The 18,041-nt window shown below is 47.8% G+C and overlaps 1 protein-coding gene across 2 annotated transcripts; it reads left to right on the forward strand.

The window, feature by feature from the left end:
- The first annotated feature begins 4,166 nt into the window (after window positions 1-4,166).
- Window positions 4,167-14,167, forward strand: WSB1 (WD repeat and SOCS box containing 1). 2 transcript variants are annotated; one of them, XR_007908013.1, is made up of 9 exons: window positions 4,167-4,324; window positions 5,088-5,256; window positions 6,195-6,463; window positions 7,343-7,474; window positions 7,873-7,973; window positions 10,069-10,241; window positions 10,795-10,957; window positions 11,701-11,808; window positions 12,278-12,416. XR_007908013.1 is itself a non-coding variant. In XM_051809262.1 (9 exons), exons 1-9 carry the CDS (start codon window positions 4,285-4,287, stop codon window positions 12,435-12,437), a joined length of 1,266 nt encoding a protein of 421 aa, XP_051665222.1. In that variant the 5' UTR covers window positions 4,167-4,284; the 3' UTR covers window positions 12,438-14,167. The 2 variants fall into 2 exon arrangements, 1 of the variants encoding a protein (XP_051665222.1); XM_051809262.1 differs by having other exon boundaries at window positions 10,844-10,957; window positions 12,278-14,167.
- The last annotated feature ends 3,874 nt before the right edge of the window (window positions 14,168-18,041 follow it).

Genomic DNA, 18,041 nt, shown 5'->3' on the forward strand with positions numbered 1-18,041 from the left:
ATTTTGAAGCTCAGTTCCACGCCAGCTCAGGCCCATCTCTGATCTGTGAGCAAACACTCTTTATCTATAAACAACCTGCTCTTTCCCAACTCCCCGCAGCAGGAATGCAGCCCTGGCTGTTTCCAGGCAGAAGCTGCCACACACAGCCCGTAATTCCCCGACATGTCGCCTTCCTCTGTTCTGATCATTTCATTGATCTGCTCTACAGAATGCAGGGAGCCTGTCTCAGTCATTGTTCCTGTTAAACTCAACTTGCTTTTCTATAAATTGAATTTATAGATGATTTATTGGCATTTACAATGACACCCTCTGTGCCATTGGTTTTCCCTCTGTTCACACAATCCTTTGGTACATTTTGAACCCTGGTTATAATGACAGACTTAGGGTCTTGCACCTTTGTAAATATTCAGATGTACTTACAGAGTAGAGTGAGGGAACTGAAGCCAAAGGAACACAGACCAGCTCAGTACCAATTTTCACTTCCCAGTGGAAAAGGAAGTCCCTTCCCATTGCAGGGAACAGCCGAGGTGCTGGAGCATCCTGGCACAGGGCCTGGACACCTTCCCTGGCAGCTGAGCTCAGAGGAAACACAGGCTGGAGAGGAACACACAAACCCAGTAAGTATTAGAAAGGATTTTTTAAAGAAGAAGTGAAGTAGCTGTGTGGATATTGGAGGTTATGCTGGCATACATTGGGGTGTGGGTACAGTGAGCTCAAGGGAGCCTGACCTGCTTCCTCTGTAACACAGGGAACCTTCCCTACTGCCCTTGCTTAGGACAGCTCGAAGCTCTGAGTGTGACCTTCAGCCATCTGAGATAAGGCCTCTTGTACCCTCAGTGGGTAAATTTAGCACAGATGTTTCTGGAAGCAGCTCCTTTACAAGGCATCCATGGCTGGCTTATAGAGAAGGAATGGTTTGAACCTAAAAGGAATAACCTCAAACTTCTCTCTCCCTTATTCCAGTGCAGCTACTCATCATGGAAGCTCTCAATTCCCCACACACACTGAGCCATCTGCTCTATTTATTATACCCAAAGACATGCTCCAAGAATTATAAAATCCCAACGAGACCAAAAGAATGCGGAGACAAAATTCCATAGTCTCTCTGATATTCCATCTGCAGCTTTTCCACAGCACACTCTTTTAGCAGACCTTTACAGATTAACCCCTGAGGTACCAGATGTACATCAATTTATGACCATCTAAAAATTTTCACAAGAAACAACGGTGAATAAGTTGCAGAGCAACAGGGAAAAGGGGAGAGAGAAATGGCAGCTCAGAATTCCAGCAAGGGAGGGAACCTCAGCTCCTGGTGCATGAGGTGCCCATGGGAAGATCAGACAGTTCTGCTCCTGGCTGCTCCAGGATGACCCTGAGAAAGTGGCCTCATCCCCACGCTCCTCCTCCCAAGAGCTGTTTGTCTTGTCTATTTGACTGCAAACCCCAGGGTCACCATCCCACACTGGGCAGCTGAAACGGGGCCGAGACTGCCTGGAGCGACCCCACAAACAACACCACCAACGAAATGAGGCAGCAGCTGAAACAGGGCCATCCCTGCAGCACCTCAGGGCAAGGGGGAACTGCAGCAAGGGGGGCAGAGACACTGAGGGGCAAAGACTGCTCAGGGTCTTGAAAGCACGTTTACAGCCTGTGAAATGGCAAAGCCCACTGCGCAAGGCCCCGCTCCTCTAACAGCTCCTTGCAGGGCTGGGGTGTTGCTTTATTTGTATGTCAGGGTTTTCTAACCCTTCACCCTGGGGGCCTGTCACTTGGACCTCCTCAGAATCATGGAATAACAGAATATCCTAAGCTGGAAGGGACCCACAAGGGTCACTGAAGTCCAACTCCTGACAGCACTTCTCTAGTTTCTCTGCTGCTCATCATTCTCCTCACTGCAATCCCTTTTCCTCTTCAACCTCTTTGCCCTCTCTTTCTTTCTTCCATTCTTGTTTTTCTTTTCACCTTCTCTTTTGCCTCCACAAACTCAGGCTGAACTTTCTCCATCTCAAGAAGGTTCTCAAAACAAACAGGAGCTTGTGAATTATTAACAGTGTAGACTAAAAATAGCATAATTTTTAGTGACAGCCAGACCTCCGAGATGCAGGTACTATTGCACAGATCACCTACCTTGGACTTGGTGTGACTGGCCCTAACTGTTCCTACTTTGTCAGGAGTGCTTTATAGAATGACAGCTGTGAGGAGGAGGAACATAACTTGTGGGCCTTAGAAAGCCCCAGGGGCTTTTCTAGTCCTTTTCTGTGTTTTACACTCACTGTGCTGATCAGACTCCTGGAGGTTTGTCTGCACAACCCACACCAGGACAGCAAACAGAACCCGACAGACTCGGTTGGATCCCAGTGTTGTAAAAAGGCTGAAAATCCTCACTGTTTGAAGGTGTGTGAAATTAGATTAAAATATATTCCTCTGTATAAAAAGCAGACTAAATGACCTAATCACTTCTTCCAGCCTTAAATCTACTGTGCTAATGTGCAGAATGCACACTGGGGAAGAAACACCAACTGTTGGGGCAGTACTTACAGGAACACAGAGACATAAAGAAATAATAAATTGCAAAATACTTTTCTTTAAAAAAAAAGCAAGGAAGGCAGCAAGCTGGTAACACCCCTGCAAAGCTCTGGTTCTCTGGCTGTAACAGCCCCAAGGTCAGCAAACAGAACTCAGCCTTGTGCTGGCTCTGTGGGAGGGTCAAACCCTCAGGAGAAACCTCTGTGAGCCCCCTCAGCCAGGGGCTGGCCTGGCTCAAACACTCCCAGCTCAGAAGCAACTCCCAGCAGCATTTCACAATATTCACTGGCTACAAATCTGCCTTGTGCCAAGAGATGAGGCGCTCAGAGCTGCTCAGGGCTCTTCCCTCTGCGGGCAGAGGAGGATGGATAGAGCAGGAACAGGGTTATGCTGTGTCAAACTAATGCTACGATGGGCTAAGGGAGTTTATACAAACCCCTGTTAATCCATGCTAGTGTTTGAATCACCGAAAATATTCCAGACTTCTTCCTGCTCCTTTCTTTGACATTGTGTCACTACCCGGGTTAAAAAAAGCTTCACTAGCCTTGCTCAGCCAGGGGTGATTCCTGGCTGTTGCTGAATAGCTCATCCCGATGGCTATTGCAGCATCTGCCAGCGAGGCCACTGCTTTGGAATGAAATCACAATCATTATCTGCAGTTAATTATCCTGCTGGGTGCTTCTCTGAAGTCCAGGACAGAGCAAGGAAGGGTCACTTTTTCTAGAAGAGGGGCAGAACTTAGATATGCAAAAGGAATAAAAAAGGAAGGAGAAAGCAGAGGACAGAGATGTTAATACAGATCACTCAGAGACCGAGGTGGCCTCAGCATCTCTTTCTCCAAGTTGTTTGTGGACAACATTAACAACAAATTCAAAATTTTATCATAAACAAGCTCTTGCTGGATGTAGATGCTGAACTATAAAGAAATATCAAAGGGTAGGAGAGTCCTGAGACTCTTCCAGCCCCTGGTTAGGGCAGATGAAATTAAGTGCTCACATCTCTGTCCTACACACATTCCACAACGCAATGTTTGCATATTTTTTGGTTTACGTGTCACCCTGCAGTCCCGTGGTCAAACAGACATCAGGGATGTCACAACCTGCCTTAAAAGATAGTGTAGACAATCTCTCTCTGTGCTAGGAACATTCTCTGCTGCTGGTCTGGCATTTAGGCAATATAAGAACACTTCTTATCCCATTTGAGGAGTCGGTAGCCTCTGAACACAAGCCCATCAGTACATCCCCACTACAGCAGCTAGAAACCACCTTTTGATTGCAATATGGGGGGGGGTGGTGTTCACTGTGGTTCTTTGCTGTACTCTGAACCTCCACGTTTTGGGGGAGCCAGGTCACTACAGATTTAGTCCCTTGTGTCGTTTAAATGTGACTCCTCTGTTGGCGCGGGCGGGGCTGGGGCTGTACCTGCGGGTGCCGCTGCCGCGGACAGGAGGGACGGGGGTGCGGGCGGCACGTCCCGGGGCTGCTGCGGGGGGTCACACCGGGAACCGGGACAGCGGCACGGCCGGGCCGGGCACAGAACTGCGGGGCAGGGCCGGGCGGGCAGAGCCGGGTCCGGACGGGCAGAGCCGGGCAATCAGAGCCGGGCGGGCAGAGCCGCTGCCCGCAGCCCCAGCCCGGCCCCGGGCGGAGCGTCCCCGGCCCGGCCCCCGCCCCGCCCCGCCGCCTCCCCGCCGCCATCTTCGCCGCTGCCGAGCCGCCGGTCCCGCCGCAGCGCCGCCGCCCCGCAGGCCGCCCGTCCATGGCCAGCTTTCCCCCGAGTGTCAACGAGAAGCTCATCGGTGAGCGGGGCGGGGGTGCGGGGGCAGCGCGGCCCGGCCCGGGCTCGGGCGGGGCTCACACGGCGCTGCCCGCCGGGGACGGGCGGGATCGCGGCACATGGAGCCTTTCCCGGCCCGGCCGTGGGAGCGCGCGGGGGCGGCGGGGCCGACTCGGGGGTGCGGTACCGATGGTCCGGGGTGCGGTACCGATGGTCCGGAGGTGCGGTACCGATGGTCCGGGGTGCGGTGCCGATGGTCCGGAGGTGCGGTACCGATGGTCCGGGGTGCGGTGCCGCCGATCCCGGGATGCGGTGCCGATGGTCCGGAGGTGCGGTACTGCCGATCCCGGGGTGCGGTGCCGATGATCCCGGGGTGCGGTACCGATGATCCCGGGATGCGGTGCCGATGATCCCGGGATGCGGTGCCGATGATCCCGAGGTGCGCTAGCGATGATCCCGGGATGCGGTGCCGATGATCCCGGGATGCGGTGCCGATGATCCCGAGGTGCGCTAGCGATGATCCCGGGATGCGGTGCCGATGATCCCGGCGTGCGGCATCACCCGCAGCACAAGCAGGCGTCCAACGCCCCGTGTTTCTCCCCGGTGACTCGATGGCTTTGGCAGCCCGGGCTCAGCCCTGGGATCGGTTCCTCAGTGACATAAGACCCGGCTCTCGATGACTTTAAATGGCGTGAAACAAGCGGGCTGAGGCACTGCCTGGTTCCCGTGTCGCCGCTGTAACGCGCTGCCTTTTTCTCAACCGCCTTTCCCCTTTGTTCCCCCAGCACGGTCCCGCACGGTAGGAGAGCTCCTCGCCCCCACGGCTCCCTTCGACAAGAAGTGTGGGCGGGAGAACTGGACGGTCGCGTTCGCTCCCGATGGCTCGTACCTGGCGTGGTCGCAGGGACACCGCATAGTGAAGCTGGTCCCCTGGGCACAGTGCCTCAGTAACTTGTAAGGCAAACCTCTGTGGCTTCTAATGCACCTGAAAAACGGAACAATTTAAAAACAGGACATGGGTTTCAATGGATTAAAATGCATAGACTGGCTTTTTAGGCTTTGGCACCTTGGGGAAAAGCTACTTCCTTAAAGTAACAGCTGTTATTTCATCTCTTCCTCTGTGGCCAGCAAGAGCATCAACTATTGCAGCCTCACAAAGTCTGTGGAGGAGGGATTTATTAGTAGTTTCAGATGCCCTAAAGTAAGAGGAAGTTTGAATGAAAAGGGAAGTTATAGACCTGGGCAGATCTGGCCCTTTAAATTTCCCATCACAAAGCTGTTTGGTTTTACCTTTTAGGAATTTACTTAAAGGCAGACCTCTTTCCTTATCATCTGTGTTAGAATGCAGGTGAAGTTCCAAAACACAGTTTACTGGCACTTGCAGGTTGCATTTCAGTGAAGTTGGTAACCAACCACTACAGTTCTGTAGCTGGTTACATTTTCCTGGCCCTTTTCCACCCACCTTCTTGGGGTGGTTAATATTTTCCATGTCCTGACCTCAGTATCTCTTCCCAGGTTTTAACACACACAAGGGAATTGCAGGGAACTTGCTCATTTAGCAGAAAGTCTTAGAAATTTTTGTGACTCATTTTTCTATAAATGCTTTAAACCTCATAGCTTTCACAGTGGGTTAAGTTAATATCTTGCTCTCGACAGAGATAAAAATGAGTACAAAATATTAGTATTATATTATGTAGGAAGATTTCCAGGTGCTGGTAATTTTTCACACTTATAAGAAAAAAACTGCATTTATAATTTTAAAGTAAAAATGCCCCATTATGGGTCTCAGAGATGTACATTATGACAGCTCAGAGGTTTCATTACATCTTTAAGAAATGTTTGCTGTTCAGGATAACTTCTGCTGTATTTCTGTATTTTCTGTGTGTTCACAGTTTGCTGCACGGCACAAAGAATGGTGCAAACCCTGCCAGCAGCAGGCTCCCGAGGCAGAACAGTGAGAGTGGGCAGAAGAACAAGCCCTGCGAGCACATCCTCGACTGCGGGGACATCGTGTGGAGCTTGGCCTTCGGCTCCTCGGTGCCGGAGAAGCGGAGCCGCTGCGTCAACATCGAGTGGCACCGCTTCAAGTTCGGGCAGGACCAGCTGCTCCTGGCCACGGGCCTCAGCAACGGCCGCATCAAGATCTGGGACGTCTACACAGGTGGGTGTGCAGTCAGGACAGCCTGAGCTGCAAGGGACACACGAGGATCGTGGAGTCCAGCTCCTGGCCAGGCACAGAACACCCAGACAATCCCACCGTGTGCCAGAGAGCATTTTCCAAGCACTCCTCGTCACACTGAAGTGCCAGCACACACTTGGTGTAACACCATTAATCCACAGAAGGAATTGGTTACAGAATTGTACTTGGGAACTGAAACTTGAGTACAAGTTAAATAATCTAAAAAAAGCATGAGCTCCTGCAACCAAAAGTAATCAAAACCTGCCAGAGGAACAAGAGATGCGGGTCATGCTTTGAGATGTGAGTGGTGGAAGATGCAAAATGGTTAAATGTGTGCATACATACATTGGTTGGTTACTCTAAAATCTTCCTAGTTTTACCATACTTTCGAAGGAAACTTTCAAAGCATGAAGTTGCTGCTTTATGGTGACGAGGACCTTTTACTTTTCTAAAAAGTTAATAATCGTTCAACTCAAAAAGACTGCATCTGAACGTAGGGACTCTCAGCTTCGCTGGCAGCACAGCTGCTAAGCTGGAGGGAACTCCTCAGCTTTAAAAAAATTCATGACTATTGAGTAATTTGCTGTTATCTTGTAAATTGAAGCTTAGAACTGGAATGTCTGTCAAGAGCCAAGTCTTGCCTTATTTCTGAGGTTCTAGTGTACAGATCTTCTGGCTTTTCAGGGAGTTGCCTCTTGATCCAGGGGAGTGAAGGGACTCACATGCTGCTCACCGTAGGGAGCATTTCTGCAATGAAAATTGTCTTCATGTGCTGTAATTTTGTATTCAGTGTTTGTATCCATAAAGCATTTGATCTGAGGAAAAGTACAGTCCATGTTAAATTGTGTTCTCATGTAACAGGAAAACTCCTCCTGAACCTGATGGACCACACGGAAGTTGTCAGAGATTTAACCTTTGCCCCTGATGGCAGCCTGATTTTAGTGTCTGCATCCAGAGACAAAACCCTGCGGGTGTGGGACCTGAAAGATGATGGTTCGTGCTCAGAGTTTATCTGCTCTAAAACCTGGGAGAAATATCTGTGTACTTGCCTCTTTTATTGCTGTAAACTCAGTTTGGTCAGGATTGCTTAAATAATGAGTGTAGCTCTGTTAGTCACCCACTCTACACTCTCTTGGAATTCTTTATCTGGGTGTACCCTGAAGGGAGAATGGGGACTGGGCTAAGTTAAGAGTGCATGAAGTGACTTTCTGAACAGGGACATGGGATTCAGAGGCTGCACCACAGGATTTTTGTTTCTGTGTACAATGACTCTGCAAGATGTTTGGAAAAACAGTACAAAATTTTACAAAGGAATAACTAATTTGGAAAAGCTTTTCAATCCGAATTTTGTAATATTAAACCAATTCTTACAGCAGCGTCTTTCTTTTTAGGAAATATGATGAAGGTGTTGAGAGGCCACCAGAACTGGGTGTATGGCTGTGCATTCTCACCAGACTCCTCCATCCTCTGCTCTGTTGGAGCTAGTAAGGCAGTATGTGTCAGAGTTTCTTGTTCCTTAAATCTCCTGAATTGTGTGCATAATCATTTGAAATCTAAATAACATTAAGCTTGTGCTCGGTGTCATGAACTTCTAATGTTTGATGATGATGTAAAAGTGCATGAAATTAGACTGGCAAATGGTGCACTGAGACCCTGATTTGTGAATGAAACTTGCACTGCTTTTAGTAGAAAAGGCTGTAAGTGTTCTTTGAGAAATAGGTCTGCACATCTGCATGGGGTCATGGCATAGACCAAAGACAGCTAAAGCTGCCAGTGTTAAAAGATACTTAGATTAATGCATAAAACTATTTTGATTTGATTTGATGCTTTCTATTTCCTGCTCAATAAGGACTTTTCAAAGTCTGAGCCAGTCAGGGTATCTCCTGCTGAACAAAAGTGTTTCTCCCTGTTTTCCCATACCAATGGCACAAGAGTTAGAAGGAGGAGCAGCACACAAGTTTTGTTTCCATCCCATCCTAATGCCCTGCCAGAGAACTGAAAGCAGTGCAGCTGTGCCATGAGCTACTCTTGGCACCCAAGAATTAGGGCAAACAAGAAAGGGGGATTCCTGGTTCCAGGGGCTCTGTAGGTAGTTCAGTGGAGTGAAAAGCCCAACCCACTTGTCCGGATGAGCTCTCAGATGTGTTCCATCCCTCGAGTTCCCAGTGCAGATCTGCTGGAGAACAGCTGAGCTCTGGGGTTTGGCTCTGTAGCTGGAGCAGAGGGGGGGTGGGCATTGCTGTCTGTAGGCTGTGTGTTTTCCATAAGCTTCTTGCTTTCCCTGTCACAGGTGGTGGCAGCAATATTGGTGTGATTGAGTTAAGCTGCCCCTCTGGGAGCACAGTGCTGTTAGAGAGGGGCATGCCCATGCCTGGCCGCCAGCCCGGGCCGGTACCGTAGGACGAAGTAACCTTGCCCTCGGCTGCAAGGGGTCCTGTACGTACGCAGGTGCTGGTCCATGTCCACTGTCTGCTTGCTTGCTTGCTTTCCTTTTTTTTTTTTTTGATAATTTTCACAGCAGTGAAACACACTGACTCCTCAAACCTAGTTCCCAGTGTTGTGGAATGTTGGGGGCTCCTCGGAAAAATCAGTCAACACGTTTATGACCGACTGTAAAACGGTTCAGTTTTAGGAAGTGTGGGAGGCACTAAGGCTGTGCTTGCTTTGGTCAAACGTAAATTTATCCAAGATGTCAGAATTTAATCTGTGTGGTAAAACTGTTGGGGGGAGGGGGAAATCAGGGTCCCTGAAATGAGCTCTTAGAGGGACATAACAGCTTTTGTTAAAGACTTACATTCCTATAAAATCACGCTGCAGTACATGGATAGTTCCTATTAAGTAATTCTGCACAGTCTCTATTCTGATTATATATAATGTACAACTGCATGTAAAATCCCAGAGTACTGTAATATTTTATCAATTCTTATAATACACTGTGCAATTAGCTGGGTAAATTGTAATATTAATGTTGTTTGTTGCTGTTGATTTAAAATGCCTAAATTCTTTCTAATAATGTGGTTAGACTTCCCTGTTGTTTTGCCAAAGACATAATTTTTGGCTGTGAAAATTCTTTTTGCTTGCAGTATCTGTTTCTCTTCCTAGGCTGACGTTGGTGATCCAAGCAATTGTAAACAAGTGATCTTAAAGGGATGCCACTGGAGTAACAATATGTTAACCTTACATTTTCTGTCTGTATATTTCTTAAAATTTTGGTAGTTACTGAAAAGAGGGGACTGTAGAGTTTAACCCTATTTATTTCTGCATATTTTAATAAAATAGTTTTGTAATACATGAATTTCAGTAAGCTACATGGTTAAATTGTGTTGCCTTTATCTTATATTTTGGCTTATTTTGATAATAACATTTAACAAACTTGAGTTAGAACTTGCATGTCTGCTTTAATTATTTTTTAAAAAAACCCCTTGATTTTAATCTGAGTATGACACTGAGCATATTTCTTAATTGTAGTAATTCATAATACCTGATTTTAATATAATCCTAAATAAGATTAGTTATACTTAAAAAACAAATTAAATGCTGCGTTGCCTCTCTGAGCAGAGCTATAACATCAGCTTATTTAATTGCAGGTTTTCCTCTGGGATATGGATAAATACTCCATGTTACGGAAACTTGAAGGACATCACAATGATGTTGTAGCTTGTGAGTTCTCTCCTGATGGAGCATTACTGGCTACTGCATCTTATGATACTCGAGTCTATGTCTGGGATCCACATATTGGAGTTATTCTCATGGAATTTGGGTGAGTAAAGCAGTCAAACCTGGAAACTTTCTCCCAGAGTGTAGATGAAAATCAATGGGTTTCTGTATGTAATTGATGATTGGACTTGGGAAAGAGCAGGGGCTGATGGAAACCCTGAAGTGGCAGAGACTGGAGGTTGTTCTTCCATCTGAGAGAGAATTTACAGCACTGGTACTTCCAGAGTACTAACTCAGGCACCTTCAGCAAAGCTCAGTGTTGAGAGCTGTGACAGACACGGAGTTCAGTCTCCACTCCTGAATTCTCAGTTCAACAGTTTAGTAGCTACATGTTCCACCCATTTCTCTCCCTGCTGTGGCTGAGGGGACCCTGCCCTGTGTCTCTGCTCCCACAGAGCTCCCACCCCCCAGCTGTGTCTCTGTCCCCAGCTGTGTCTCTCTGTCCCCAGGCACCTGTTCCCTGCTCCCACCCATCCAGCTGTGTCTCTCTGTCCCCAGGCACCTGTTCCCTGCTCCCACCCATCCAGCTGTGTCTCTCTGTCCCCAGGCACCTGTTCCCTGCTCCCACCCATCCAGCTGTGTCTCTCTGTCCCCAGGCACCTGTTCCCTGCTCCCACCCATCCAGCTGTGTCTCTCTGTCCCCAGGCACCTGTTCCCTGCTCCCACGCCGATCTTCGCGGGCGGTGCCAACGACCGCTGGGTGCGCTCGGTGTCCTTCAGCCCCGACGGGCTGCACGTGGCCAGCCTGGCCGACGACAAGTGAGTGTGGGGAGGGCTCTGTCAGACCCCACGGGCTCTGCACTCTGAACACTGGCAGGGCTGGGCTGCTTTCACTGAGAACTGACTTCTGGTGCTCTCGGTAAAAGCAGACGAGTTGTCTGGTGTGTGGCAACACTGATTTTGAGTGTAGAAGTCCTTAGTTGGGTACAGAGTAGATGATCTGAACAACTTAAGTGTGTAACAGCTGAAAACAACTAAGAGGGGCTGTAAATGGAGTTGTTAATGCAGACAAGTCTTGTGGACAGAAGTAAATTCCAAAGCAAAGGGAAAAGTGTCCTGTGATTTGGATTCAGCTCTGTGACCATCATGAGTGGTATCCTGAAGGACTGTGTTTTAAGAATGTGAGCTGCTTTCTCAACATGACAGGAAGGGTATTCAACTATCTTCAGGAGGGTTTATTTTTTTAATTGACAAGCATTGTTGGGAATTCCTAGCGTATGTGACACTTGAGAAATTGTCTAAATCTGTAGTTCAGGTATTGCTTTCTGTTACTGAAGGCAGTCTTTTTTTTAATTGAAAAAGTACAGAGCAAGGTATTTACCAGGAAAGAAGAAATCAGAGCATTTCAGGCCAGACCTGAAACACTGTGTATGCCTATTAAAATATTCATAAAAATTCCCTGAGCTGTGCTTCAGACTAGTTTCTTGTGCAGCATCAGAGATAATATCAAACAGAATTAAATACCTACTCCAGTAACTTCCTACCTTGTCCCTCCCTCTCAGAATGGTGAGGTTCTGGAGAATTGATGAAGAATACCCTGTACAAGTTGCACCTCTGAACAACGGGCTCTGCTGTACTTTCTCTACTGATGGCAGTGTTCTCGCTGCAGGGCAAGTATAGACTTTGGTTTCCTTTCTGAAATAATAAGATAACACAAAAGGTTGAAAACAGTGGCTAAGTGTTCTAAAGCTCTTCAGTCGTGACTTGCACCTCGGTGCTTCTGACTGGTACTATTTTTTTAGGCATGCCTGGAATAGCAGTAAAATCAATAAGCTGATAAACTCCTTTCTTATCTTTGAAAATAAACACGAGAGAGACCCAAAACATGTGGGCTGAAAGAAGCCATCAGATAGCCAGGGGCAGGAACTGCTGGGAGATCTGTGCAGGCCTGTTGCATAGACAAGTTGCTTATTGTGCTGCTGTAGCTTAAAATAAGAGCTGGCATTTGGTGTAAATGGGAGTGGAACAGCTGGAACGGAGTAACAGCAAGTCCCCTACCTAGAAATGCGTGTGAGGGTGGGTGCTGGGTGAGCTCATTCTCAGGAGTAATGGCTGGGGGGTTGTGCTGTGTTTGTGCAGGACCCAGGATGGCAGCCTGCACTTCTGGGCCTCACCCCGGGCGGTGCCCAGCCTGCAGCACCTGTGCCGCATGGCCATCCGCAGGGTCATGCCCGCCCGCCACGTCAGCAACCTGCCCATCCCACCCAAGGTGCTGCAGTTCCTTTGCTACCAGATCTGATATTTGGAAAAGAAGAAGAAAACTCCAATTCCAGCTGGCAGGTGGCCCAGCTGCTGAAACTGGCTACAAACACTTCACAGAATCCTCAAACTGTACAGCCTTTAAGCTTAAAACTCTACAGGTTTTCAAGAGCTATTTAAAGTGATAACCTAAATACTATTTTATCAAAATGCCTGACAGGTAATTTTTTTTACTATTTATAGAAAACACAGTAGAAGTATTCCTGGTGTTCTCAATTTTCTAAAATATAACTGTGAAAACATGTACATATATAGACATAAGCTGCTACATGTTATCATTGTACCTTTAAAAATTGCTTCTCTGATGTTTCATGTGTCTCATGTATATATTGCTTTGGTAGAGCCATGATGCATCTGTGCTGTAAGTGGAAGGAAAACTGTTATTCTGGGATATTGAGGTAGGAAAATACTGACTTACAGAGCAGTTAAGGTTCCTTTTGTACATTGGTTGGGGTTCAGGAAGCTGAGCCCCAGGTCAGACTTTGTGCTAGTTTCTTTGTGAGGAGGTACAGCTTGGCTTTGTAGAGCAGTGTGTGTGTGCTGGTTTAAAAAGAAACCTGTGGGAGAAATGAACCCAGCTCAAGAAGGATTACAAGTCAGAGTTACAATTTACTAGAAAGATTACAATAAATAAAATGGTTTTAACCCACAAAGACAGGTGTGTAACCCAGCACCCTGGGACAAGAACAGAATGGTGTTTGATGGCCCCTGTGCTGAGCACCACAGGGCCCCCTGGGAGCAAAGTAAAAGGAAACCTGTTGGTCAGATGATGGTCACAGTCCTGTTGGAGTAAGGATCACAGTCCTACTGAGAGTGGCAGCTGCAGTCCTGTTGGAGTTCTGGTCCTCCTCTGCATCCGAGGAGTGGTGCCAGAAGTCCCAAAACCCAAAGTCTGTACATGCTCAGGTTCAGGTGGGAATGCCCAGTGCCTCCCCCACCCAGGGAAGTTCACAATGGGGGATTTAACTCTGTCAGTCAGGGCATGGTTTTGGCCTCTTTGATGGTCTGGGTGTTGCAGCTGCCTGTTATGCCAGTCCAGTATGTCCCAGTAGCAGAGCTGACCCCTCAGGCTGGGTCTGGAGGGGGGCTGTCACAGCTGGTTGTTGGTGTGAAGACAAAGAAACACTCCCCTGCCTCACAGGGTTTCTTTAACACCCAGCTTGTACCTGGGCAGCTGCTGCAAACAATGCATTTATTACCAGTCCCTCAGAAATGACAGAGAGGGGGTAGAATACACAGTTTTGGTTATACCCACAGAGTGATAAACTGGTCCCAGCCCCCACAACTAGGACAGTGGCCAAGGGAAGGAGGTCAGGGAGGGCTGGGGAGTATCTGATGTAACCCAGGACTGTGCCTGTGTCAGCTGAAGGCCTTATGCTCCAGAGCAGCAAACTAGGTGAAATTTCAGTATTGGGCAGTGTTAAAGAACTATTTCCTTACATTTCTGAAAATCTGACTACTGTATTATTGCCTGATACTGTGTCTGTAGTGAGAGACGTTTACAGACTCAGTCTATTATCCTTTAACCCTGTAATATCTCTTTGGGGGTGATTATTGGTTAATGGCCAAAGATAAGCAAAATATTTGGTTTTGCCTTCTGTTATTTATCTGTACCTGCAGATATAAAGAATGTATGCATTGCATAAAATGCCTGATGATATATATTTTTGTTGAATTTTTTTATTAAAAACTTGTATAAAAGTTTTCTGATATCGCATCTGGTGACTGATTTATCAACACTGCCTGCAAAGAGGAGAGGGGAAACAGAGAGAGGACTGGTGAGAACAGTTACTCATGAATTTACTGTCTCTGGTCAGTGGCAAAAGCTCTCCAGAGCTGCAGGGAAGCTTCCTAATTCATAACCACCTGCTGCTTCTAATGCATTCCCTGGGATCAGCTGGAGCACTGTGTGCTCTGTCCTGCACTGTGTGCTGGGGACTTTGTCCCATCAGAGACCCCAAAGTAAAAATCAAGTGGTTATAAATATTGTACATCAGCCCTGCTTCCACCCCTCACCAGCTCCAAATGCTGTTTCCCAGCTACTCCAAAGGAAACCCTCCAGTCTGAGGCTGCTTCTCCCAGCTCTGCCTGCAGCAGTCCCTCTGTTTGTTCTAACCTTTCTCCCAGGACACAAATGATAGTTTTAGACTAAGTACACAAGCTTACCTCATTAGTGAGGCTATTTATAATAATGTAAAATGTTTACAAGCCTCTTCCTGCCACAGTGGGACACCACGAGGGGAGGCTCACACTGCCTGATCTGCCACATCCCCCGGGAGTTCCCAGTTCTGCCCAGGGTTTGTACCTGGCCCATCAGCAAGGCCACAGCTCACAGCTCCTCCCGGAGACACAAATACCTTCCCAAATCACACAGTGCTCATGTTCCTCAGAGCACCACAAGACTCAAGGGCAGAGAGACTTGGTGCTCTCCTGGGAATCTAACAGCAAAAGACTCATTTGTGATCAGTGAGTACTCATCCTCCCTTCCTTCTGCTCACAGCAGCACTGACAGACCTGGATCTCTGAGCAGCACAAACTTGGAGGACTGGTTGGGCTGGGCCCTGCCCATGCAGGGGGGTCACAGCAGATCTCTCACTGCCCAGCCCTCTACAAGCAGCTGTGACCAAGAGGAATTACTGAGAGGAAGGAGCATTTCAGCCAATGTGCTCCTCTCATTTCCAAAGGAAAGCCAATATTCTGCTGCCCTGGAAAAGTCTGTGCTTTGACTGCCTAATCTCTGTCACACAGCACTAAAATTAATAGGTTGGATTCTCCCCTTATGGTGTAAATTCCACAGAGCTAAGCAAGAGCTCCATCCTGAGGCCACCCTGGCTGGCCCTCAGGTGAGGGGAGGGGGAAGGAGGGCTCAGGATGCAGGCACAGCTTGTGAACTGGTGCCCAGTGACCACCCACCCTGGGAGCCAGGGGACAGTTCCCTCTGCCTGAAGCACTGAGTGCAGGGACTGCCTGACACTGCCTGGGAGAGAAGCAAGTCCTAGAGAAAACTGGAGCTTCGGACAGAAGGAAGTTACTTCTCTGGAATGTTCTGAAAGCCCACATTCATATATGGCATTTTAGCTGAATCACAGCTGAATGACACTGCTAAGTATCGTGTGGGGTTTATTGTTTCAATACTAAATGAGGCCTTCCCATTAGAGCAGTTTAGAAATAGGGTGGATGAATCCCGTGACCTTTTCCGCAGATACTACAATATCCTCATAAAGGACAGAGGTTATGTAAGATCCCATGGGAAATCTGCTAAAGGTGTCAGGCAGAAACTGTTTATCCAAGTAATTATTTCAGATTAGAACCACCTGAGTAAGGCAGACGGGGTTTCTGTGGGATTCTGGCTTCTGCACAAGGACAAGTTTGTTTTACAAACACAGCTCCTCACCCAAATCCCGCTGCAATGAGCTGGCTCAGAACAGCCCCAATTATTGATGTACTAGAACCAAAAGAAAGCCAGAGTAAACTTTAGTTGAGTCATGATAACAGTATTAGTTATCAGCAAGGTTATGCCTCGTGTAAGTAGCTAATTCCAGACAGAAGTTCTGGGGCAGATATGATTTATTTCTAACATGAGATTAGAAGCTCCTGAATACTCACTGGTATTCCAGCTGGCTCAGTTCTGTGTTGCAACAAGGAGAAAAATGTTGATTTGTGGGCTCTAATAAGAGTTACTAGACTGGGGTTACCTGGCAGAAATCATGATCCCATCTCTCTCTGAGCTCACTTAGCCTGCACAAACCACACAAACAAAGACAGCTCCAGTTGCTCCATGCACACTAGGAGAGGAACTTTCCTCATTTAATTGGAGAGTGCTGCCCACTTCTTTGGGGGTGTGACACACAACTCCATCTCACAGCTGAGAAGTTCAGGATGATTTTCCACCCGTGCACAAACCAAGGACAGTTCCTGCCTGTGTGGTTCTCTCGTATATGGAAAGAAGAGAATGGAAGCAGAAATGCTTCAAGGAGACCAGATGTGGTCCCACTGCAGCCCTCTGTGTTGTGTATCTGCTTTCCCTGGTGTTTCTGAACCCAACACAGAACAGCCACTCCTTCCTAAGGACAGCCAAGTGCAGGAGAGCAGTGTAACCAAACCACTGAGGTTTGACTGGTGGGTCCTTCTCTGTCACCTCCTGCTTCAAAAGGCAAGCACCTCTTTGGGAAGATTATCTTAGTCAGCTTTCAACATCAATTGTAATAAAAATCTTGTACCAGAATAAATACCAGGATGGAAAAATGAAATTCTATGGAAAAAATCTATCAGTGTACGTTATTAACAGTGTAAATTCACACCTTCCTGGGAACCTGCACAGGAGCCATTAGGGCATTTTGATGACACTATTAATTACTGACCAGCTCCTTGTGGTCCCAGCAGAAGAAACAAGTCCAGAGGAAAGATTTAAAAGAGAAATATTGCTTCATCTTAACTGCATTAGGGGAAAGAAAAAAAAAAAGATTCCAAGGTCCACTGCAGATAACAGCAGTGAGAAGAGTTTGGGAAGGACTTTGATCCTGATGTGGCATGTCACGAGACTCAGATACGTGTTTGCTGCTGTCCCAGTCCAGGGAGCTGTTCTGGGTTTTGTGAGGTCTTGGCACGTAAGGAAAAGCAGCAGCTGAGAAGCTCCCCCTGCACCTCCCCACAGTTGTGTCACCCAGACCACACCCTCCAAGGCTGTGGCCACCTGGCCTCAAAGGGAGGCTTCTCATGTGCTCAGTGGTTTTACTGACACTGATCCCACAGGTTCCCTTAGTTCTAACATTCAGTGAAGTAGCTGCAACCAGCACATAGGAGAACAAAGCAGAACTAAGGGGGTGGCATGTTTTTTCAGTAGCTGTATAAATCACCCTGCAGTTTGCCATTTCTCTATCTCAGTCCTCTCACAGATGAGGTTGATCTGCTGCCTACAGAACCCTTTCCTGACTCCACTCCAACACATTACAAATAAAAATCTAATTAAACAGAGCCCATCACGTCAGTAATCTGAGCAACAACTGACCAAGCCCTAATGAGGCACATTCATGGTGAAGACTTGCAATAAAGTAAGGGAGATTTGAGATAGATGTATATATACATGGGTTGATGTGGGGGTGAGTGCCTCCATCCATGTGTCTGTGTAACTCACACGTGGTGGTGCCCAATGACTGCCAAGGTTTACTCTGGAGCCTGGGAAAAGCTCGGTGCTTACACTGTAACTGGCACAGTGACAGTGTTTCTGGAACAGGGTGACTGTGTGGGCATTGACCTCCCAGGGGAAGGTACAAAGACCCCTTGGCTTCACCAGGTGTATTTACTGTGTCCACTGGCTCATGGGACGTTAGAGAAGCTGTAAGTGGACCGGCCTGCTCACAGCTCTGTGTTTAGTGAAGAGCTGCCAGGACGGCATCTGGCCAAGACAAGTGTTGCAGCTTCTGCTGTGACCATCTTGTGACAAGGGCTGGAACCCCTGAACAGCAGCACAGCCCTGCCCTGGCCAGTCCTACCCACTGCAGGGGTCACAGTGCCCAGCACAGCCCTGCCCTGGCCAGTCCTGCCCACTGCAGGGGTCACACACAGCAGTGTGGGCAGGAAGGGG

Source organism: Manacus candei, unplaced genomic scaffold, assembly GCF_025592945.1.
Source record: "Manacus candei isolate 608988 ecotype Guabito, Panama unplaced genomic scaffold, ASM2559294v1 h1tg000076l, whole genome shotgun sequence".
Lineage (NCBI taxonomy): Eukaryota > Metazoa > Chordata > Aves > Passeriformes > Pipridae > Manacus > Manacus candei.